General features: G+C 42.3%; 1 protein-coding gene across 1 annotated transcript in view; it reads left to right on the plus strand.

The window, feature by feature from the left end:
- FBXL7 (F-box and leucine rich repeat protein 7) overlaps positions 1–25,831 on the plus strand; it is a 225,139-nt gene that overhangs the window by 54,292 nt on the left and 145,016 nt on the right. The window contains exon 2 of the mRNA XM_040432151.1: positions 2,770–2,859. Coding sequence (XP_040288085.1) covers positions 2,770–2,859 — 90 coding nt within the window. The remainder of the gene's footprint in view (positions 1–2,769; positions 2,860–25,831) is intronic.

Consider the following 25,831-nt stretch of genomic DNA (forward strand, 5'->3'; position numbering starts at 1 on the left):
AACATAAAATTTTAAAACTTGTTTTATTTACCGAACTCAGCAGCCACATTCAGCACCTACAGTTCACCAGTAAGCAACACTCCTGAATGATATATGTATGTCATGTGGCAAGTTCAGTGGAAGTCCACTGTCAAGATCTCCAGTAATGGCAAGACAGACAAGAAGTAATGAACAGCACTAAAGTCCTACAGTATGCTGCAGTTGAAGCTGAATTCTGTCCATATTTATCTAACATCTTTATACCATTTTGTTTCAGTTGCGTAGGCTGTCCTACTTGATACAGCGTATGTAAATGATAACATAGCTGACATTTAAAGACACTGTACTTTCACACAATTTAATTTAATAGAGAATTTTTAAAAATCTACCTGCATCTAGCTGAAAAAAGCCGTAAAGTCATGGCCACTATGGGTTTCATTTCCACCCAATTAGTTGTCCACTGCCTGTTGTTAAGGGCTCATGCACACGACCGTATATGGAACCATTCATTTCAATGGGTCAGAAAAAAAACGGAAGTTATTCCATGTGCATTCCGTGTCCGTATGTCTATTCCGCAAAAAAATAGAACATGTCCTATTATTGTCCACATTACGGACAAGGATAGGACTGTTCTATTAGGGGCCAGCTGTTCCGTTCCGCAAAATACAGAATGCACACGGACGTATTCCGTATTTTTTTGCGGACCGCAAAATACATACGGTCGTGTGCATGAGCCCTAATTTAGATCCGTCTCTAGTAACAGTAGGGACATGTCAGAGCTACATGAGATGAAGAGAAGAAAACAGAACAAATCGGCCATTTGGATTTTTTTCCATTACCCCGTTCACTGTATTTGAAATATATTTTAATAATACAGTAGTTTTTGGACGTGGCAATGCCCATGATGTTTAATTTTTTATTATTGTTTATTTTTCTATTCTACGGAAGGGGGGTGAACTTTTATACTTTTTAAATTAGTTTTATATATATATATATATATATATATATATATATTTGCTTTCTTTTAATCCACCCCAGGTGACTCTAACATGCAATTTTAAGATTACCACTTATATTCTGTAATGGATTTCTACATCTTCAAAGATTGGACTTCTGCCGTACATGTATGACAGAGGTCCGGAATAAGGTGATTTGCATACAGGTCTAGCATTGGGTCTCTGAGGATTGGGCACAAGTGTTAAATAGGATAGAATAGCCTCAGTTGTATCTGCACCTCAACTTTATGCTTGAAGGCATTATCCCTATTTGTTACCTATTGCCATTTTGGAAGCGAGCCATAAGAAGTCCTGTTTGCAGTTTGCCATAAGCCATGTAGGGGACACAGGGAACGTGGAAGAAGGTGGTCAGATGAGACCAAAGTTGAACTTTTTGGCCTAAATTCGAATAGTGCTATGTACGGAAACTAACACTGCACATCACCATGAACACACCATCCCCACCGTAAAACATGAAACCGCATCATGCTGTGGGAATGCTTTTAGCAGGGACAGAGAAGATGGTCAGAGTTAATGGGAAGATGGATGGAGCTAAATACAGGGCAATCCTAGAGGAAAACCTGGTAGAGGCTGCAAAGTCTTGAGACTGGGCCGGAGGTTCACCTTCCAGCAGGAGAACAATCCTAAACATGCAGCCAGAACTACAATAGAATGGTTCAGATCAAAGCATATTCATGTGTTAGAATGGCCTAGTAAAAGTCCAGACCTAAGTTCCATTGAGAATCTGTGGCAAGGTTTGAAAATTGCCGTTCACAGACTCTCTCCATCCAATCTGACTGAGCTTGAGCTATTTTGCAAAGAAGAATGGGCAAAAATGTCAGCCTCTAGATGTGCAAAGCTGGTAGAGACATATCTCGAAAGACTTGCAGATGTAATAGCAAAAGATGGTCCTAGAAAGTATTGACTCAGGGGCTGAATACAAATGGACGCCACACTTTTCTGATTTTTATTTATTAAAACTTTGTGAAACCATGTATCATTTTCTATTCACTTCACACATACTTGCTTCTTTGTGTTGGCCTATCACATACAATCCCAATAAAATACATTTACGTTTGTTGTTTGGTGTAACGTGGAAAAGTTCCAGGGGTATGAATACTTTTTCAAGGCACTGTAGTTCTACTTCACTTACAGCTGCCATAAATTAGTAGTCACTATATAAAATATCTTCCCTACACAAAACATTTCACTTGTAATGTCTGGGACAGCATTCCCCGAATAGGGCTTTTTGATTCTTAACCATTTCAGGTCCCCATTTGGCCATAGTATCGCTATCAATACCGATGCACATCCAATAGATCAGGGATGGTCATCCTGCGATTCTCCAGGTGTTACAAAAAAGTAAAACTCCCAGCATGCCTAGACTGCCTACAGCTATCAGCCGGTCATGGTGGGAATCGTAGTTTTACAACAGCTGGAGAATGGCAGGTTTGTCCATCCCTGCAATAGATACAAACAAAGGTACATGTTACAGGGGTTGGACAGATTCTAGATAGATGGCCTATCCTTAGGGCCGACTCCCCCATTGATCAGAGGTTTGTGGCGGTTGCTATACAGTCGCCAGTGCTGGAGGTAGACAGTCCACTGTGTGATGTCCACGCTAGGTTACTGCAGCTCCCTCTAATGTGCTGATCGCTGAGGGTGCTGGTTGTCTTGGCCCCACAAATCTGATACTGATGACCTTTTAAGCTTGATTCACGCTGAAAAAAATTGAACACATATAACTTATATAATATATTTCCTGTGGTTCCTAATTTTTTGTTCCTTATTTTAGGCAAAGGCAGCTCAAGCATCTCATCCGACGTGAGTTCGAGTACGGATCACACGCCGACTAAGGCCCTGAAGAATGTGGCTACTAGTGAAGGTACACATCTGCTCTTTATAATAGTCTGCTGTTGCCAGCCCCTGGAGTCAGCCTTGGTAGTGTGTCGCTATTGTATTCATGAAGACAAGTGTCTAAAGCATTTCTCAAAATATTTTATTTTGACTGAGACTATACTTAACTATGGAAATGACACTATTTTTGTTTTTCTGGTTATTAATATGTCTTGTAATATTCCAAGAAGCATTCAGCTTTTCTAGTTGATCTGCTAAGTTCCTGTAGATAGTCGTACAGGACCATGCGTTGCATTGTATGGACACTATGCCCTGAGTATGGGCTCTGCTATAGCAGTTACTACTCTGCTGTATTGCTAGCTTAATTTTATATACAGTATAGTGGACACAGTGGTACGGGCATTTCAGTGTGGCTGTTGCCACTGTGTTGTTGCTGTTTGACCGTCACTATAGACCCTGATATGAATAGTTCATGGTCATCCTCACGTCTCGGCACATGTGACTAATACCAGTGTATTCCTGAGTGTGTGATTGCAGTGTGGTTTGCACTATAGCACAAGTCTACTGGGGATATGGTGCACATTATTGAGCTATGCCAGGCTGAACCTCACGGAGTTGACTTCCACTTTTCTGAAAACATACAAAAATGGGTTTGTGTAACAATATAATGTTTTATCGATTTATTGCTTTTTTATTTTTATTACCATTTATATAGAATCATAATCTACCCAGTAACACATTTATAGGGTCAGTTATTAAACTGGTGTAAAGCAGAACTGGCTTAGTTGCCCATAGCGATCAATCAGATTCCACCTTTCATTTTTCACAGCTCCTTTGGAAAATGAAAGGTGGAATCTGATTGGTTGCGATGTAAAACTAAACCAGTTCTACTTTACACCAGTTTCATAAATGACCCCAATAGTCTTCTTTTAAATTTGTGGCAGAGACCTCAGGCAGGCTGCTCTGGCATAGAGCTGTGCCGCATATGTGAAACTAGCCTAAGGCAGGCAGTTTAGGAGTACATAAAGACATTGAAGCGCAGAAGTAGCTTAAAGGTCCCTTTGCATGGGACAATACAGCAGGCAATTGTCGGGAAGCGCTCTTTCCTCGCAATCACCTGCTCGGCATTGAAGGAGACCGCTGTATTTACATGCAGCGATCTCCTCCACAGTATGGGAAGGAGCGATCTCTAATTCCATCACTCTTCCCCACACAGACTCGTTGTTTTCTGGCAGTAGAGTGCTGTTTAGACACCACAATCTGCTGCCAGCAAACGACGATTTAGGCCCCTGCACAAATGAGCATATTACCCGACGAATGAACATTTCGCTCATTCATTGGGTAATTGGCTGCACCTTTACACCGCCAGATAATCGCCAACAAGCATTCCTATGAATTGATTATCTGGCGGATTCTCGCTTGTGTAAAGGAGCCTTTAGATAAGAGTGCTTTCCATGAGCTTACAGTGGAGTGGCAGTACACATAAAGTACATTACCAATCCACTTAACTGATAGCCGGTAAGAGATACCTTGGGTCCAGCAATAAGACCACCAGTAATCTAACATTTATTTGATATCTTATAGATAAAATTGTAAAAAACATGGTAAAATTATAATGATTTCATCTAAAGCTAATAATAATGTATTTAGGTGTACAGCCACTGTTCATGTAGACGCACTTGAAAAGGTTAAGTGTGTAAGACTAGACCCGGCAGTACTCCTGACCCCACTTCCCTATGTAAATTGCAGCCACAGTGAGAATGAACTTCCATTTTTTCCATTTGGCCTTTTTTTTCTCCTGTAACAAAAGAACAGCCCAGCCCATCCCGCTGGAGACGTAGTGACCCAGGCTGCTATGCCGGACTGACATTGCAGTCATAAACTAGATTTCTGTTTAGTGATCCTTTTCTCTTCCTCCTATCTTTTCCGAGGAACAAAGTGCATTGTAAGACACGATGTCCCATCTTAATACTTCAGGAATTTGGAAAAAATAGCCTTGTGGAATGGGTCCAGATGTATGCTCATTGGCTGAATCATAATGGCGTCCAGCCAGCCCTGCTCTCAAGCAATTCAAGAATGTTATTTATTGAATGTTTTCCCCTCCTCCCACCTCTGTTAGTGCTGTGCTGGCGTAGAAAGGGATGAAATCATTTTATACTGACCTCTTCTGACAAGCCGAAAAACCCACATAGTGAATCACTGTTTACATTGTCATTGTCACCATCCGATGTATTTACACTCTGGTTATGCACTACATTGATGCAGAATCCATAGGAAAGTGCAAGACTATCAGATATTAAGACAGGGTTTGTGATGCCTTCAGCTTTTATGCTGCACTAAATGTCCATACATCATAGCACATTAAAGGGGTTGTCTTACCTCCTGATTTCAGTGTTGCATCCCTCCCAGCACACTCTCTAAGATGAAGTGGCGGCGGTTCTTCTTGCTGTGAATGGTGGTACAGGAAGCGGTTGTGCGTGAGCGGTCCCGAGGATGCTTGTGTATCAGCATCACTAGCAGCTTCGGCTGAGTGGAAGCTGTGCAGATCATGACAACCAATGGTAAATGGTTGCCGCAATCTTTTTGCTACCTCTCAATCTTCCCATAGATGTATTCAACAGCTCCAAGGCTGTGGCACATGCCCTGGAGCTGTTCATAGATGAAATGAGGTGGCTGGGGATGGGAGCTAATGCCGGAGAAGATAGAGTTGTGGCTGGGGACCAGACCCAATGCACATGTGGGCAGGCCTCTGTGCGCTCACTCCCGAGATTCCCTGCCACCAGAATAGGCTGGCTTTTTCTCTTGTTGTGAGTAAGCCCGGCCACTGCTGCTGCATTACCCCTAGAGACAAGCAGTGTATAAAAAGGAACAAATTTGAAGATACTGGGGGCCAAAGCCATTATTGAAAATGCACATATATTAGTAAGTTACTCATGTCAACTTTATACACAAAATAAATTCAACTTGATGAAGTGAAACAACCCAATTAAATATTACTACTGTATCTCAAAAACGTAGCCTTCATCCAAAAAATATATTTGAATAGTCTGCATGACCCATGAAGCTTGGCATTGGGCACGCAGCACTAGACATGCTCTGGAATTGATTACACAGTTCACTTGAGGAACACATTCATAGCAGACAGACACGCCAGAGTCCACCCCATGCCTGGGTTGGGTTATCAAATACAAAGGCTAAAGGTGCATTTACACTGCGCCGATGAGCAGGCGATTGTCGGGAAGGAAACGTTTGTCCCCAACTATTGCCTGCTCGTTAGTCGAGGTGAAGCCTCCACAGTATGAAGCACGGGTTTAGGCAGCACTATCTGCTGGCCAGAAACAATAATTTAGGTGTCCGCACCAATTTTTGCTTCACCCGATGAATGGGCATTTCGCTCATTGATCGGGTGATCTGTGGCACCTGTACACGGGCCATTTGGTGGAAACGAGCGCTCGTAGGAACGTTCATTCCGGTAATCAGCCCGAACATTGGGCGGTGTAAATCCAGCATAACTACAACAATTGGACGTGTGACTTCAGCACAGGCCGTGAGGATGGGATCATCTTGAAAGGTGCATTTGGTGTGTGTTTTTGGGGACACCTATTCCTCCATCTGCAACTTTGTCACTTGGATAAGGTAAGTAGGCTTCCTTTAGAATGGGGAGACCTATATCAATATGCATGTCACATATCAGCAGCCACTGGGCATATCGGTCCTACACATTGTGGGATTTGATTTAATATTGGAGGGAATTGGAAAGGGTTGTGTTATGAGAAATTTCAGAATGTGTGTCACATGATCATTTTCATACCTGCTGACTGGCTAAAAGGTATCATGTGATATACTACATAACTCCACAGAACAAGGCTTTTCAGCTCACATGTTGGGGGTCTGATTAGTGGATGTAATTATACCCACCAGTATATCTCTTAGTTGATGTGGTCATGTTGTTTTTTAAGGAGTATTCCAGCCATTAATCTTTTTCATTCCTTTGTGGAATAAGTGATAAACATTATATTGATAGGGTTCAAACCATCCCAAGAAGTGGGTCCTCTGCCTCCTGTGCTTTACAACCAACAGGGGTCAGTCATGCACACTGCCACTCTATACAGCTCTATTGGAGGTACAGAAGCAGCTGCCATGTAACATTTACATTTAGTCCACCTACATTTAGTTTATCGATGCACAATAATGGTTTGGGATCATTAAAATGCAATATGGGCAAAACAAGAAAACTGCCATGAAGAGATGTGCATATGTTACGCCCCGAGTGGCATTACCACACCTACGCCCTGTTCCTGTCTGGGTATGCAATCTCAATTTAATCCAGGTCCCATATATTGTGCATTTCCCGTTATGCATCTGTTTATGTTCAAATGTAATATGCCGGGTTCACCAGCAGGTGGCAGCGAATATGGCAGAGCAGTAGATAGAATAGAGTGGAACCTTCCATTCCATTCTAACCCCCCCCCCCCTGTGGGGGAATGGGCGAGTCCCAGGTCCTGCAGGAGGGGTGGGGACCAGTGAGTTCCAGGGAGTAGAGTGCTAGCTGACCCCTGCTAAGGGAGCAGGTCTGCAGTGCTGCATCCCTCCTGGACGTGTGCTGCCCAAACCAGCCAGAACACCTCCAGTTCTGCTGGAGCAGAGAGACCACTTCTAGAAGTCTCATTAGCCAGGAAGAAGTTGTCCTGTGCCTTTCCATAGAGTCAGACAGAAAGAGAGAAGTTGCAGCAGAAAAGAAAAGGAAAAGTTCCTATTTAATCCTGACAGATGTAGCATTACCGAATGTGTTTGCCTGCCATTTTCATGCTAAAATTTGCTGGAAACCAAGACCAAGTCTGTAAACTGTTTGAAGAAACGTTTCTGCAAAGTAAAGCTGCAGTATAACTATATACAAAGTCTGGACTCAATCTCTTTCATCATCCTCTCTACCACCTATTCACCCTATTTGCTCTGCTTCGTCCGGCAATGCCTGGGGTTCCGGATATCCAGGTAGGAGCACCATGACAAGTGCCAAGCCGCACCTAAAGGGACACTATAGGCAACCCTTACACCACGCTGGCATTCCTACACCTGGGTTCCACCACTACCTTCTACATAGTGGAACTTAGTTCCTCGTTGCTGAAATGCAACTGGCGTCACGAAAAATTACATTTACCACATACAGGTGTTGCACATACAGTACAGACCAAAAGTTTGGACACACCTTCTCATTCAAAGAGTTTTCTTTATTTTCATGACTATGAAAATTGTAGATTCACACTGAAGGCATCAAAACTATGAATTAACACATGTGGAATTATATACATAACAAACAAGTGTGAAACAACTGAAAATATGTCATATTCTAGGTTCTTCAAAGTAGCCACCTTTTGCTTTGATTACTGCTTTGCACACTCTTGGCATTCTCTTGATGAGCTACACGAGGTAGTCCCCTGAAATGGTTTTCACTTCACAGGTGTGCCCTGTCAGGTTTAATAAGTGGGATTTCTTGCCTTATAAATGGGGTTGGGACCATCAGTTGCGTTAAGGGGAAGTCAGGTGGATATACAGCTGATAGTCCTACTGAATAGACTGTTATAATTTGTATTATGGCAAGAAAAAAGCAGCTAAGTAAAGAAAAATGAGTGGCCATTATTACTTTAAGAAATGAAGGTCAGTCAGTCAGCCGAAAAATTGGGAAAACTTTGAAAGTAAGGGCTATTTGACCATGAAGGAGAGTGATGGGGTGCTGCGCCAGATGACCTGGCCTCCACAGTCACCGGACCTGAACCCAATCGAGATGGTTTGGGATGAGCTGGACCGCAGAGTGAAGGCAAAAGGGCCAACAAGTGCTAAGCATCTCTGGGAACTCCTTCAAGACTGTTGGAAGACCATTTCAGGGGACTACCTCTTGAAGCTCATGAAGAGAATGCCAAGAGTGTGCAAAGAAGTAATCAAAGCAAAAGGTGGCTACTTTGAAGAACCTAGAATATTACATATTTTCAGTTGTTTCACACTTGTTTGTTATGTATATAATTCCACATGCGTTAATTCATAGTTTTGATGCCTTCATAGTCATGAAAATAAAGAAAACTCTTTGAATGAGAAGGTGTGTCCAAACTTTTGGTCTGTACTGTACAAAATAATTTGCTGAAGATAGGTTTTCACTTTTGTCAACATGTAAAAACAAAAATAAATCAAGGCGTGCTCAGACTACGCATGCTTTTAGACAGCTAATGATGGATTGTAAATATGGGTTCAATATAAGGGTTTCAGTTCTACCAAAATTGGCCTAAGTATCCCAGTAGTCTTTACCAGATTTGCTCCTAGGAACGGATGGAAAGACTGTTGTTAGTAGTAGTATTGGGTCTGTCACATTCTAAATGTGTGCCTGCATTAGTAATCAGATTTTTGTAAAAATAAAATGCATAGCTTTTATTCATCACATACCTAAAAATTCAAAAGATATATATATTTTTTTAAAGAGCCCTCAGCTAAGCAGACAAGTGTATATTTCTTTACACACATTACGGAGTATATGTGCCAGCTGAAAAAAAAATCCCGTCAGATCTTTCTTTGTGATTTTATTTGAAGCTGTGGCCTGTTTAACCAATTGTAACTGAGTTGACAGACATCATGTTACATTCTGCACACCGTCCAGCTTTAACAACAGACTAAAAGCTTTAAAGCAAACACAAGGGAAGGAAATCAAAATCGAATTAATCCCCTCCCAAGACACATATATGAATGCGGCCACGCTATATTATTTTTCTTGTCTAGAGTAGAGGATAAATTTTCAGTACACTTACGCCATGCAGATTTTCTAAATCAGTACCAGAAGACGATAGCAAGACAAAACTGGATATTACGTATGCAGCACCAGATAAAGGATGTTTATTCTGGGTGTAGTGTAACTGAAATTGAATTACAAGGACTGGGGAGGATTTATTGATGTTTGCTTAACTTTTGCTGAGTGTGCACGCATAGTGTGGCTAGTGTGGCGCAAGTAGTTTTGCAAACAGATTAGAATTAGAATTATGTGCACCAAAAGATTTTTTTCTTTATCTTTTTTTATTTTATTTTCTTATATTTAAAGGAATTGTCCAGCAACTCAATATTTCTGTATTTATTTTTGTAATCTCAGAATGATGTAAAATAATAGCGTAAAGCCTGTGTTAGGGCTCATGCACACAACCGTTGTTGTTTTGTGGTCCGTTTTTCACGATTCCGTTGTTCCGTATCTGATTTTTTTTCCCCCTGATTTAAGTCCTCTTCCATTCCGTTATTCCACAAAACATATCCGTATCGTTTCCGTGTGCGATCCATTTTTTGCGGATCAGAAACAGCAACTTATAATCACCAAACACATGAGCAATATGGCCTGGGCATAGCATTTCTACAGTATAGATCCATGAAATACAGATAACATAGGCCTCTTTCACACGACCGTTGTGTGCACCCGTGGCCTGTTGTGCCGTTTTCCGTTTTTTTTTGCGGACCCATTGACTTTCAATGGGTCCGTGGAAAAAACGGAAAATGCACCGTTTTGCAGCCGCATCCGAGATCCGTGTTTCCTGGCCGTCAAAAAAATATGACCTGTCCTATTTTTTTCACGGCCAACGGTTCACGGACCCATTCAAGTCAATGGGTCCGTGAAAGAACACGGAGGCACACAAGATTGGCATCCGTGTCCGTGATCCGTGGCCGTAGGTTACTTTTTATACAGACGGATCCGAAGATTCGTCTGCATAAAAGCTTTTTCATAGCTGAGTTTTCACTTCGTGAAAACTCAGAACCGACAGTATATTCTAACACAGAGGCGTCCCCATGGTGATGGGGACGCTTCTAGTTAGAATACACTACAAACTGTGTACAAGACTGCCCCCTGCTGCCTGGCAGCACCCGATCTCTTACAGGGGGCCGTGATCAGCACAATTAACCCCTTCAGGTGCGGCACCTGAAGGGGTTAATTGTACTATCATATCCCCCTGTAAGAGATCAGGGCTGCCAGGCAGCAGGGGGCAGACCCTCCCCCCCTCCCCAGTTTGAATATCATTGGTGGCCAGTGCGGCCCCCCCCCCTCTATTGTAATAATAGGTTGGTGGCCAGTGCGGCCCCCCCCCTCCCTCTATTGTAATTATTCGTTGGTGGCACAGTGTGCGCCCCCCATCGGCCCCCCCTCCCTCTATAGCATTAACAACATTGGTGGCCAGTGTGCGGCCTCCCATCTCCCCCCCCCCCCCCATCATTGGTGGCAGCGGAGTTCCGATCGGAGTCCCAGTTTAATCGCTGGGGCTCCGATCGGTAACCATGGCAACCAGGACGCTACTACAGTCCTGGTTGCCATGGTTACTTAGCAATAGTACAATAGTAGAAGATTCATACTTACCTGCTGGTGGCTGCTGCGATGTTCGTGTCCGGCCGGGAGCTCCACCTACTGGTAAGTGACAGGTCTGTGCGGCGCATTGCTAAATGAACTGTCACTTACCAGTAGGAAGAGCTCCCGGCCGGACACAGACATCGCAGCTCCCAGGTAAGTATGAATCTTTTACTATTGTACTATTGCTAGTAACCCGCTGCCACCAATGATCGGGGGGGGGGGGGGAGATGGGAGGCCGCACACTGCCCACCAATGTTGTTAATGCTATAGAGGGAGGTGGGGCCGATGGGGGGCGCACACTGTGCCACCAACGATTTATTACAATAGAGGGAGGAAGGGGGGGGGGGCACACTGTGCCACCAACGAATTATTACAATAGAGGGAGGAAGGGGGGGCGCACACTGTGCCACCAACGAATTATTACAATAGAGGGAGGAAGGGGGGGGCGCACACTGTGCCACCAACGAATTATTACAATAGAGGGAGGAAGGGGGGGGGCCGCACTGGCCACCAATGATATTCAAACTGGGGAGGGGGGGGGGGGTCTGCCCCCTGCTGCCTGGCAGCCCTGATCACTTACAGGGGGATATGATAGTACAATTAACCCCTTCAGGTGCGGCACCTGAGGGGTTAATTGTGCTGATCACAGCCCCCTGTAAGAGATCGGATGCTGCTAGGCAGCAGGGGGCAGTCATGTACACAGTTTGTAGTATATTCTAACTAGAAGCGTCCCCATCACCATGGGAACGCCTCTGTGTTAGAATATACTGTCGGAAATGAGGTTTCACGATCTAACTCATATCCGACAGTATATTCTAACATAGAGGCGTTCCCATGGTGATGGGGACGCTTCAAGTTAAAATATACCATCGGATTGGAGAAAACTCCGATCCGATGGTATAAAAGGGACTCCAGACTTTACATTGAAAGTCAATAGGGACGGATCCGTTTGAAATGGCACCATATTGTGTCAACGTCAAACAGATCCGTCCCCATTGACTTGCATTGTAATTCAGGACGGATCCGTTTGGCTCCGCACGGCCAGGCGGACACCAAAACGACTTTTTTTTCATGTCCGTGGATCCTCCAAAAATTAAGGAAGACCCACGGACGAAAAAACGGTCACGGATCACGGAAAAACGGGACCCCGTTTTGCGGACCGTGAAAATATACTGTCGTGTGCAATAAGCCATACAGATGTGTTCCGTGTGCGGTCAGTATTTTTTGCAGACCCATTGACTTCAATGGGGCCTCGGACCGTGATTTGTGGACAATAATAGGACATGCACTACTTTTTTGCGGAACGGAAATACGGAAATGGAATGCACACGGAGCAGGGTGGATAAAAATCAATGATTTTTTAAAAAAAATCAAAAAAATCAGATTTTTTTAATTTAAATCGGATTTTTTTTATTTAAATCAGATTTTTTTTTGAGGAAAATATATTACCATCCAAAGGTTATTCCATCATAAAATAAAGATTAGTTTTTTTAATTATGTAGAATGAGGCTGTACGTGGACTCCCATATTGTTGAATGAATTAGGCAGTGGCTGAGGGACAGGCAACAGAGGGTTGTAGTCCATGGAGTATATTCAGACCAAGGTCTTGTTACCAGTGGGGTACCTCAGGGATCTGTTCTGGTACCCATATTGTTTAATATATATTGCAGAAGGCCTCGATGGTGAGGTGTGTCTTTTTTCTAATGACAGAAAGATTTGTAACAGGGTTGATGTTCCTGGAGGGATACACCAAATGGAAAAGGATTTAGGAAACTAGAGGAATGGTCAGAAATCTGGCAACTAAAATTTAATGTTGATAAGTGCAAGATAATGCACCTGGGGCGTAAAAACCCAAGAGCAGAATATACAATCAGTGATTCAGTCCTAACCTCAGTATCTGAGGAAAGGGATTTAGGGGTCATTATTTCAGAAGACTTAAAGGTAGGCAGACCATGTCATAGAGCAGCAGGAGATGCTAGCAGAATGCTTGGCTGTATAGGGAGAGGCATTACCAGTAGACAGAGGGGGGCGCTCATGTCGCTCTACAGAGCACTAGTAAGACCTCATTTGGAGTATTGTGCTCAGTACTGGAGACCATATCTCCAGAAGGATATCGATACTTTGGAGAGAGTTCAGAGAAGAGCTACTAAACTGGTACATGGATTGCAGGATAAAACTTACCAGGAAAGATTAAAGGACCTTAACATGTATAGCTTGGAAGAAAGACGAGACAGAGGGGATATGAGAGAAACTGCTAAATACATAAAGGGAATCAACAAGGTAAAAGAGGAGAGAAGATTTACAAGAAGAAAAACTGCTACAAGAGGACATCGTGTTAAATTAGAGGGGCAAAGGTTTAAAAGTAATATCAGGAAGTATTCCTTTACTGAGAGAGTAGTGGATGCATGGAATAGCCTTCCTGCAGAAGTGGTAGCTGCAAATACAGTGAAGGAGTTTAAGCATGCATGGGGTAGGCATAAGGCCATCCTTCATATAAGATAGGGCCAGGGGCTATTCATAGTATTCAGTATATTGGGCAGACTAGATGGGCCAAATGGTTCTTATCTGCCGACTGTTTCTATGTTTCTATATGTGTAATTTTTTTGGTAAATAAATTCCATTAATCCATTCACAATGTCATGCTCTTCTAGAAGTTTTTGTAAGATTATTGGGCAGTTTCTCTGCCTACAAAATATTATCACAGATGCTTAGTTTACTTTTGCAGTTCTCAAAACTGAATTTGACTCAGCAGAGATCACATGCCTCTTCTTCACAGCAAAAATGTTATAACATGAACAGAGTTGAGAAAAATACCTTAATCTTAACTTCTACAAACCTATGAATACAGAATCAACCTAATCAAACTAATATGAAAAGTTGTTTAAATCTTCATCTACTTGCATATTATAATTTATACCAGCAAGAATTAGTCTTTATGTAGAAAACTATGATTTAAATCAAGCCTTAATGACTAGTGATTTAAATCGTGATTAAGGCTACTTTCACACCTGCGTTTAGGTCGGATCCGTCTGGTATGTGCCCAGACGGATCCGCACCTATAATGCAAACGCTTAGATCCGTTCAGAACGGATCCGTTTGCATTACCATGAACAAAAAAAAATAAATGTTTTTTTTTTTTTTTTTCATGATAATGCAAACGGATCCGTTTTGACTTTACATTGAAAGTCAATGGGAGACGGATCCGTTTGAAAATTGAGCCATACTGTGTCAACTTCAAACGGATCCGTCCCCATTGACTTACATTGTAAGTCTGGACGGATCCGTTTGCCTCCGCACGGCCAGGCGGACACCTGAACGCTGCAAGCTGCGTTCAGGTGTCCGCCTGCTGAGCGGAGCGGAGGACAAACGGAGCCAGACTGATGCATTCTGAGCGGATCCGCATCCATTCAGAATGCATTAGGGCTGGACGGATCCGTTCGGGGCCACTTGTGAGCCCCTTTAAACGAAACTCACAAGCGGAGCCCCGAACGCTAGTGTGAAAGTAGCCTTAAATCGTGATTTAAATCATTTTGATTTAAATCAAATCCACCCTGACACGGAGTACCTTCCGTTGTTTTTGCAGACCCATTGAAGTGAATGGTTCTGCATATAGTCCGCAAAAAAACATAACAGAAGCGGAAAGAAAGTACTTTTGTGTGCATGAGCCCTTCGACAGGCCAATGTGGCAGACGATTGTCAAGAGGGAAGCGTTCCCTTGCGGCAATTGCTCGCTAGCTAGCGGAGGAGACTGCTGCTATTACTTGCAGTGATCCCCTCCGCAACATGGGAAGGAGCAATCGCTGGTCCCCATGTTCTCTAGTGGTTTTCCGGCTACAAACCATGCTTAAATCATTTGCTTGTTCGGGCAATTGGCGGCAGTATTAGGGTCCATTCACACGTCCGTAGTGTATTGCGGATCCGCAATACACCCGGCCGGCACCCCAATAGAAATGCCTATTCTTGTCCGCAATTGCGGACAAGAATAAGTCATGCTTTATTTTCCTGCGGAGCTGCGGATCGGAAGATCGGGGGCGCGCTCCGGAAATGCGGATGCGGAGAGCACATTGTGTGCTCTCCGCATCTCTTCCGGCCTCATAGAGAATAAATGGGTCCACACCCGTTCTGCACAATTGCGGAACGGGTGCGGACAACACTTGCGGACGTGTGAATGGAGCCTTACTCTGCAAGATGATTGCTAACGAGAGTTTATGCGAATGCTCGTTAGCGATTATCGCTGAAAAATCGGCCAGTGTAATACAGCCTTTACTCACCATCCACTCCAATTCTGACTCTTTCCTTGTCCCCACACCAAGTTGTATCTCCTTGTCCCTCTTGATATAGGAAATGTGACGAGTTACTGCTGTGGCCATTCACTGCCCGCAGCTGTAACCTACCACATCTACTGATTTGCTGAGCAGTTTTCACAGGGACCAGGAAGATGAGACTGGTGGGGACCTGGAAAGCACTGGAACAAGGGTTTTGGGGATCGGTAAGGTATCACTTATTTTATGTTACACTATTTTGACCCTTTTTTAAAACATTTTAATAGGCAGGACAATCCCTATAAAGTCTAATGCTAGTCAAACACATAAGATAACTCTCTACAGACTTCCCCTTTACCCCTTCCCAATTTGCATCATACATGTACAGTGGAAATCAGGACACCTCTAATAGAGGTGTATATACAGGAGTTCACGGGTATACAGCTATATAGAGTGGTATAGTATATACAGGAGTACACAGCAATATAGATGGATATATACAGGAGTACACAGTAATATAGAGAGCCTCTATATTGCTGTGCACTCCTGTATATACCCTGAGAGGTAGTAAGGGGCACTAAATTGGTGGCATATAATGGGTAATGTGGTAGAGAACAAGAGAACATCTTTAAAATATGTACGATTTCATTACAAAAAATATCCCAGATTTCAGACTTAAAGGATAACTGTCATGTTTTCTTTAAAAAAAAAATCTATTTTAGCATATGTTACTGCTGCAGCAGCATTATGCATAAAGCAATCTTTAGTTTCTTCACATACCACTGTTTCCCTTGAGTTTTTCCCTTAGTTACAGCTGTTTAAACATTTACAATATGAGGACCTTTTCAAGATGGCTCCTCTGCCAGTTCTCTGGGGCCAAAACTGCTTTCCCTCACTTCCCATACAAACTTGCTGTAGCCAGAAGCTCCCTGCCAGCCAATCAGATTGGATTACTGAGAGACACGCCTCCTCACTCTGAAGCCTAATGCAGGCATGCAGTGTGAAGGACCGCCCCTCTGTCTTTCTAGCCGGAGACAGATGAGCCCTAGCAACGGTCTTTTAAGGGAGCAATGGAAAGGGACAGAGGACATTATTAATGAAAGCTGTTATTATAAGGTAATTACAGATCTTTTGGCAATCATTGACAGACTAACTCAGGTATACATGCCTAGCTCTAATAAACTAGCAAATAAAAAAAAAAATGACAATTACCCTTTAAGCATATGTACATCAAGTACACTAGAGTATCCCCAATGGAGCAAAAAAAATTGCCTTTTTTTAAAGCGCAGAACTCAAAATATGATCCAATTATTGGTGTAGTATAACACCCCATGCTGAGCCACGCACCAAGCAACACACCCAAATAATCATTCTATAATCGAAATCATGTTCAATTAATCATAATATTCATTTTTGTCATAATCACCCAGCCCTACCTGCAACACAAGTCATAGTATACATCCTCCTGATGTATATACCTCTGATAGGAGTCAGTTACAGGTTGTGAGCAGAGATACACATATGAAGAGATACAATACACGCATAATGACAACGTTCTAGGTTGTGACCTTCTAATTCAGCCCTAGAGTTAAAAAACGGTGCAGATTTGTAACACAATGTAGACCAGGAAGTTGTGTCTTTGTGAATGTGAATAAGATTGGACGGCTTAAAATAAAATCACAATTCTTTATTAGTATATTAGGTTAAAATGAATCCCCTTACAAAAACAAAAAAAGGCTACAATAGATGTCCCATCTGTGGTGCGGACGTGCATTCAATTGTACTGATGGTGCACAATGAACCAATCGTCCACAGGACTGCACTAATGTGATGTTTGTGAACAGGCTGGGGCTATTATACTAGTGGCCATACTAGTGCCGGTGCTGCTGCACGACTCACGTGCAGTGATGTGGACGATAGTTGGTTCATTGTGCACCATCAGTACAATTGAATGCACATCCGCACCACAGATGGGACACCTATTGTAGCCTTTTTTTGTTTTTGTAAGGGGATTAATTTTAACTTAATATACTTATAAAGAATTGTGGTTTTTTTTAAGCCGTCAAATCTTATTCAGTGAATTAGTTTTTTGTCAGTGACGGCAAACCTATTTACTTTTGTCATCAGTGATCTTATCTTTGGTAATGTGCTCTATTAGGGCTCATGGACTTGACACTATCTGTTTTGCGGTCCACAAAACACAGATTCCGGCCGCATGCATGCCACAATTTTTGTGTCAGGAATAGGACATGTTCTATCATTTTTTTTTTTTTTGTGGAATGGACATATGAGTGCGGACAGCACACAGGGTGTTGTCCGCATCTTTTGCGGCCCTATATTAATTAATGCGTCCGCATCCGAGCCCTTTTGAGCCCTTAAGCATTTAATGTAACCCCTCACTTGGTGGAACGCCAGTTAACCTGAGCCATTTAGACTATAAACACTTGATGAACATAAATAAAAGACTAAAGATGGCAACATATTTTACTGTAGATAGCTGTTGTCTGAACAGTCATTCTCTTACACTCCAAGTTCACCTTCACACTTACGTTGGATGAGTATGCATGTGTTTTGAATGGGAAGAAAGCCACAGGTAGACACCTCTTGTGGTGGCTTATCTCACAAAGAACAAAAAGATTGGCCATGTTTAAATCTAACTGCCTGATCCTTCTTTCATCAGCATCTGCCATCGGGGAGAGTCTAGAGGTCCCCATGCACATTAGATGGTTGGCCGATATAAATGTGCTTCATCAGATGTCTATGGCCAACTTTATACAGTTAACCATATCATGGCTTGGATAATTAAATACAAATTGATTAATACAATCTATAAAGTATTTTGTTTTCAGTGTTCTCAATCTTGGAAAATACTATTTTGCCTACCAACTACAAATTGTAGATTTTCTAGAACCTTGACAGTTACAAATGAGAAGTAGAAGTTCACTTGGGCAGTAGCCTAAATATGTTCTAATTAATCTCCCTTTACTTAACCAAAGGGAGCCAGATGGTCTAGTGCTGTACTTGACCTCTTGACTACACACTAGTTGTAATCTCAAGTTTACTATTGTTAATGCTCTTATCGGCCCTGGTCTTGTTGAGGACCATTAAGTAAATTAAAGATAGATTTGATAGAAGAATATGGTGTGATTTCTTTTTCAGCACCACCAAGTAAGTATCACGGATGTCTTAGGTTGAGTGGGTATTTTATGTAATTGATTCAGAATTAATGATTAATTAGCAGAACCTCATTTAGGACACTTCTGGTGGAATTAATAAGAGGTTTTATTTTGTCCACTCCTTATATTTTGTACAGCTTTGTGATTCGCCGCCCTTTGTGTAAATCTCATTGCACTAAAAGTGCAAGAGAACAGCATGGATCTCATAGACGAGAGAACCCAAAATCTGGTATTTTCTAATTTGTCTGGTTCCTCTACAGCGCTGGCCAATATTTCTCATTAGGGCGGTGGTCCACAGGAAATCCCACACTCTTTGCTTATCTACACAGTGCTTCTTTGGGAGTGCAGCTGCTTGATCATTTTATTTTATAAGTTCTGAAGAAATACTGTGTCAGAGATTGCAGTTATCTTATACAATAGTGGAGCTCATTATATCACATCTACTACGTAAACATTTCTGGGGGTTTTCAGGATGGGACATAATTAGAGATTAGCGAAGTTATGGAAAATTCGAATCGGCTGCTTTGTCAAATTTCACAACGAAATTCGCTTCGTGATGAAGCGCATTTCTTTGTATGTATGGGGGGAATTACGGGGAATGGCGACTGTGCTGCCCCCCGTTATTGAACCCCTCAGATGATTCATCGCTGATCGGGGCATCTGAGGCTACCATTTAGGCCTTTCAGGGGTTCATCAGGGTAAAAATAAATAAATACCTTATCCATTTGACCGCATAGAGGCCATTGTGGCCATCCTGATTGAAGACACCGCACTGGCCAATGTGGTGACGTCATACGTTACCGTGCACGAGATTTTGCGAGGTATCTTTAATCAAAATGGCCTTGACGGCCTCTTCGCACTTAAATAGATGAGGAGAGTATGTATTTTATTTATTTTTTACTGCTATTTCAAAGAAAATTGATTACCATAAAGCACAAGGAACTTCGGCTTTGCGGTAAATCAAATTTTTCCTGAAATTCGGATTTAAATCAATTTCTTTGACTTTGATTGGCTCAACACTAGGCATAATTATGTCTGGACTTCCAGTTACTGCACTGAATAGGGACAAAAAAGTTTGGATTAAACTTTGAGGGGTTTTCCTGTGAATTGTTTTCATCTCAAAAATCAAGAGGCTGTTAATAGCTGTTGGAATTAGCTTTTTTCCCCATTTGCTTCCATGTTTTCCCCTTGCTGCTGCTTTCCTGCACTGATGGGTGCAGGCCCTGGACTGAATCAGTCTCTTTCCCCTCTGGCAACTGGTTATATATTTCCCCTACAGAAGGAGTCTTCTCAACTATACTGTGATGTGATGTTACTGCAGAGGCTCTGTTCCCTCCTCAACAAGCATGGCAGAAAAGTTATGTCTGTTGGCTGCTCTGCAGGGAATATAGGATCATTAGAGAATGAGCATGTGTGTAGACCAGTGTTCAGCTTATTAGGTGCGCTTGCACATTGCTATCCACTAGCACCTGGTGTTGCCATACTGTGTAAGTAAATATATTATTAATAGCATGTAAATGGAACATTTGATCTATGTAATGCATAAGATATAATGGTGGGGAAACCTCTTTAACAGCAAATTTTAAATAAAGCAGACTTCAGGAACCCCCCTGTGTTATGCGTAATGCAGCGCAGGGGCCAGAGGAGGTTGTGCAAGACAAAATCCTTGTGTCAAGCACCGTCTCTTTAGGCACAAGACATAACATGGTGTATTTGTTTTGCATCAAGTATTCCTTCGAAGAAGTCTTTTTGTCAGGGTCCCAGCTCTTACTAATGTTAAATACCGATATATATCCCTTTGACAATGTCACTGGCTTGTATTTTCCATGGTGTTAATTCGGTTACAATCTGCAAAGTTTGAGATTTTCCAGATTTTATGCACGTTATTATGAAAATACAAAGTGGCATTTAGTTGCCTGTAGGGACATGCCAATCCTCAGTCCAGGACTTTTATTTTACTGGACATCTATTGCTCCAGAGGAGTGATTCAGCCACAGGCAGAACATTGTAATGATTCCAGAAGTAATTTATGTGGCTGAGGTTCTTCAGAGACGGGCTCCCAGTGAAATTATGCTATATAAATAATTTGAGAGAATTATTACATGGAGCCTAAAAAAATAAATATGTGTCAGCTCCTTGGTGCTTATCAGGTCATATTCATAGTCTTCTGCCATAACTCAAGAGCCATTCATGTTTGCAGAGGGCCATAGAAAGGGTTCCTCATAGCTGGAGACCAGTGGTTCATAAAAAACATTTTCCATGCCTCTGTTGATTTAAAACGCCACCCTTCTTCCGGTCAGCAAAAGTCCTTAACCCTTTAGGTGTTCCACAAGAATTAATGGAAAATAGAGATACAATTTAAAAATTTCACTTTTTTGGCAGAATTTCCATTTTAATATTTTTTTTACTTTTACAAAGCAAGGGTTAACAGCCAAACAAAACTCAATATTTATGGCCCTGATTCTGTAGTTTACAGAAACACCCCATATGTGGTCGTAAACTACTGTACGGGCACACGGCAAGGCGCAGAAGGAAAGGAATGCCATACGGTTTTTGGAAGGCAGATTTTGCTGGACTGTTTTTTTTGACACCATGTCCCATTTGAAGCCCCCTGATGCACTCCTAGAGTAGAAACTCCAAAAAGTGACCCCATTTTAGAAACTACGGGACAGGGTGGCAGTATTGTTGGTACTAGTTTAGGGTACATATGATTTTTGGTTGCTCTATATTACACTTTTTTTGAGGCAAGGTAACAAGAAATAGCTGTTTTGGCACCGTTTTTATTTTTTGTTATTTACAACATTCATCTGGCAGGTTAGATCATGTGATATTTTTATAGACCAGGTTGTCACGGATGCGGCGATACCTAATATGCATACTGTTTTTTTTATTTATGTAAGTTTTACACAATGATTTCATTTTTGAAGCAAAACAAAATCATGTTTTAGTGTTTCCATAGTCTGAGAGCCATAATTTTTTCAGTTTTTGGGCGATTACCTTAGGTAGGGTATGATTTTTGCGGGATGAGATGACGGTTTTATTGGCACCATTTTGGGGTGTGTGTGACTTTTTGATCGCTTGCTATTACACTTTTTGTGATGTAAGGTGACAAAAAATTATTTATTTAGCACAGTTTTTATTTTACATTTTTTACGGTGTTCATCTGAGGGGTTAGGTCTTGTGATATTTTTATAGAGCCAGTCGATTTGGACGCGGCGATACCTAATATGTATACTTTGCCGCCGCAACCGCAAGTAAAAGCCGCAAACCGCGGGTCTGAATTGACCTGTGGTTTGCGGCGATCGCCGACATGGGGGATCACGGGACCCCCCCCCCGCGCATTTAGCCAAGGTGCCTGCTCAATGATTTGAGCAGGCACCTTGTTCCGATCACCGCCCGCCGGGCGGCGGTGATTGGAAATACACATGACGTACCGGTACGTCATGTGTCCTTAAGTACCAGGACAACATGCCAAACCGGTACGTCATGTGTCCTTAAGAGGTTAAAACCAATTAAAAATATTATATTGGGAATTGTACAATGAGGCATGCCTTCTACTTTCCATATAGGCTTTTTAATTAGTGAGTGAGATGAATAAATGGGCAGTCTCTCAAGAAATGTCTTGTCAAGGCATATTGACCTCATAAAAGGAGAGACTTTTCATCTGGAACCCTGCATATCACATCTGATTAGGCAGGTTACAGATGTGTGGCTCAGAGGGAAGGGAAGTACCCTACCACTAGGGAGAGGAAGTGGTGACCCCTAACTCACCTAGCACTGGCACCTGGCTGCCCTGATGTCCCTAGATAGGCTGCTCACCCCTACGCTGATCACGTGCCTCGTCCCTGGCTTACCCTGAAATAAGCCCTAGTTAGTGAGTAGAGCGGTGGAAGCACTAGTCCTCACCACTGACACCTAGGGTAACAACAGGGAAAGGACAAACAACACAACACCACAAACAATTCCCAAAGGGAGACAACAAACAGGAGAGAACCGGAAATCTGACAGCACCAGTTCCAACAGTTCCACAACAATTGTTGTCTACCTAAGGTCAGAATATTAGGTCTGCAAAGAAGGTCTATATCTGGCAACAAGGGAAGCAGAAAGGGAGAATATATAGTAGCTGGGAAAGAACAGCTGAAATGAAAAGCTACAGATTCCTAAATGGGATAAAAAGGATCACAAACTTAAGCAGGAAAACCTGGAATCCATTCCCACCACTAGGTCATGGAGAGATCACTTGAGAAACCGAGAGAGTAGCCACCCGTTGCGACCTTCTGACCCCAGGCACAACAGGGTCAGCGATAGGTTGTGACACCCTTGTGGTCAATCCAGGGGAAATGCGCTGATCCTAATTTCCCAGGCAATATCAACTGTTTGCTGAAGGGACTGCAACATTCAGACAAACTCTTCAATAGAATGGCTTCAGATCTGAAATCTCCCAAATTTCCTTGCTGCTAGATGTAGCTGTGGACAATGATTGGCTGCAGTAGTGAGATGCTGAATCCAGGCTGCTCGTTTCCATGGTTACGACCATCCTACAATCCATCAGTGGTGGTTGTGCTTGCATACTATAGGAAAAATCACTGGCCTCTCTGATGGTCACGACCGTGGAAGGCTGGTGCTTTTTCCTATAGTGTGCAAGCACGACCACCGCTAATGGACTGCAGGGTGGTCGTGACCATGGAAACAAGCAGTGTAATGTGATGGAAAGATAAATCCAGCCAGCAAAAGAGACAATATGGATAATAACAATACATTAGTAAGTGCCTTGTATTAACTGCGTCTACTGGATAAATACTATTTGCTGAAGTGAGAGGACCCCTTTAAAAATAAATAAAGAAAGATCATTATCATCGCCATGTCCCAAAATGCCCAAACTATTAAAATATAAACCTAATTATCCAATAGCAGTAATGAAAAGAATCAAAATGGATAATTTACAGTTTTTTTATCACTTTACCTCCCACAAAAAAAATTATCAAAAGTGATCAAAATGTCATACACACCCCAAAGTGATAGAAGTAAAAACTATAAATTACCCCCAAAAAATTAACCCCGCACACAGATCTATGGATGTAAATATGAAAAAGTTATAGAGGTTAGAATATAGTGATGCAAAGAAAAAATGTAGTTTTCATTTTTTTAAAGTATTAAAACACAATAAAAACTGTACTAATATGGTATCGCTGCAATTGTATTGACCTAGAGAATGAAGTTAACATTTCAGTTTTACTGCACAGAGAATGTAGTAATAATGAAACCCATAAAACTGTTGCGAAGTTTAGTTTTTTTTCCAATTTTACCCTATTTGGAATTTTTTTTTCAGCTTACCTCTGCATTGTATGCATTATTAAATTCTGCCAGGGAAGATAGAGTAAAAAAAACAAAAATGGGAAATTGTCCAATCAGGAAGGGGTTAATAACTGTGGAATGCAAATAATTGTACCTGTCATTTGTTGGGTTGGAAGTAAGGTTCAGATTTTTTTTTTCTATTCTTTTTTTTTTATAACAGACAGCAAAGCCAGTTGCCACTTGCCAAGGAGTTGTCCAGTATTAGAAAAACATGGTGGCTTTCTTCTAAAAACAGTACCACTCTTGGCCACAGGTTGTGTGACGTAATGAAGCCCTGCCCCATTGACTCCCAACGGAGCTGAGCTGCAATACCAGACACAACCCATGGATAGTTGTGGTGCCATTTTTGGAATAAAGCAGTCTTGTTTTTCTAAACCTAGACAACTCCTTTAGGCCCCTTTCACACGACGGGCGAGTTTTCCGCGCGGGTGCAATGCGTGAGGTGAACGCATTGCACCCGCACTGAATCCTGACCCATTCATTTCTATGGGGCTGTGCACATGAGCGGTGATTTTCACGCATCACTTGTGCGTTGAGTGAAAATCGCAGCATGCTCTATATTGTGCGTTTTTCATGCAATGCAGGCCCCATAGAAGTGAATGGGGCTGCGTCAAAATCGCAAGCTTCCGCAAGCAAATGCGGATGCGGTGCGATTTTCACGCACGGTTGCTAGGACACGATCGGGATGGGGACCCGATCATTATTATTTTCCCTTATAACATGGTTAGAAAGGGAAAATAATAGCATTCTTAATACAGAATGCATAGTACAATAGGGCTGGAGGGGTTAAAAAATAAAAAATAAATAATTTAACTCACCTTAATCCACTTGTTCGCGCAGCCCGGCTTCTCTTCTGTCTTCATCTTTGCTGTGCACAGGAAAATGACCTGTTGTGATGTCACTACGCTCATCACATGGTCCGTCACATGATCCATCACCATGGTAAAAAAAATTATGTGATGGACCATGTGATGAGCGCATTGACGTCATCAAAGGTCCTATTCCTCAAAGAAGAAGACAGAAGAGAAGCCGGGCTGCGCGAACAAGTGGATTAAGGTGAGTTAAATTATTATTTATTTATTTTTTAACCCCTCCAGCCCTATTTTACTATGCATTCTGTATTCAGAATGCTATTATTTTCACTTATAACCATGTTATAAGGAAAAATAATAAAATCTACACAACACCTAACCCAAACCCGAACTTCTGCGAAGAAGTTCGGGTTTGTGTACCAAACATGCCGATTTTTCTCACGCGCGTGAAAAACGCATTACAATGTTTTGCACTCGCGCAGAAAAATCGCGCATGTTCCCGCGACGCACCCGCATCTTATCCGGGCCAAAAACATGACGCCCGGGTGAAAGAGGCCTTAATGTTGCAATGAAGTCATTGAAAAATGAGGAATTTACATTTTGACTATCACAAGTTGAGGGCCTCCCAACTTAGCAAATCTTGGAATTCCAGGTAGAAATTCGGGTCAGACGATTAATCGATAAAAAAAACAAAACCATCAGCCCGATTAACCAACGGCACTTTGCCTATGTCATTTTTTTCAGTTTGGTTTTTCCTTAACCCCCTAGTGACCATCTTTTTACGATGGTCACTAAAGGGCCTTAGGCCGGGCCTTTTTATAGCCGCATGGTCTATGTGCTGCACGGGTCTCCCGTACAGTGGAGAGCGGGGACTCGACTCTCACATGAGAACTGCGGGCTGTTTAATCTCTCATATGCCTCAGGAAATGGCGCCCGCCACTTGTAAGCGGTAACAGAGGGAGGGGACTCCCTCTGTCTCCCTTCGGCACCCTGCGATCGCATCATGTGTATAGTTAGGCTGAGACCTGGTGTA

The sequence above is a fragment of the Bufo bufo genome, chromosome 5 (genome assembly GCF_905171765.1).
Source record: "Bufo bufo chromosome 5, aBufBuf1.1, whole genome shotgun sequence".
Lineage (NCBI taxonomy): Eukaryota > Metazoa > Chordata > Amphibia > Anura > Bufonidae > Bufo > Bufo bufo.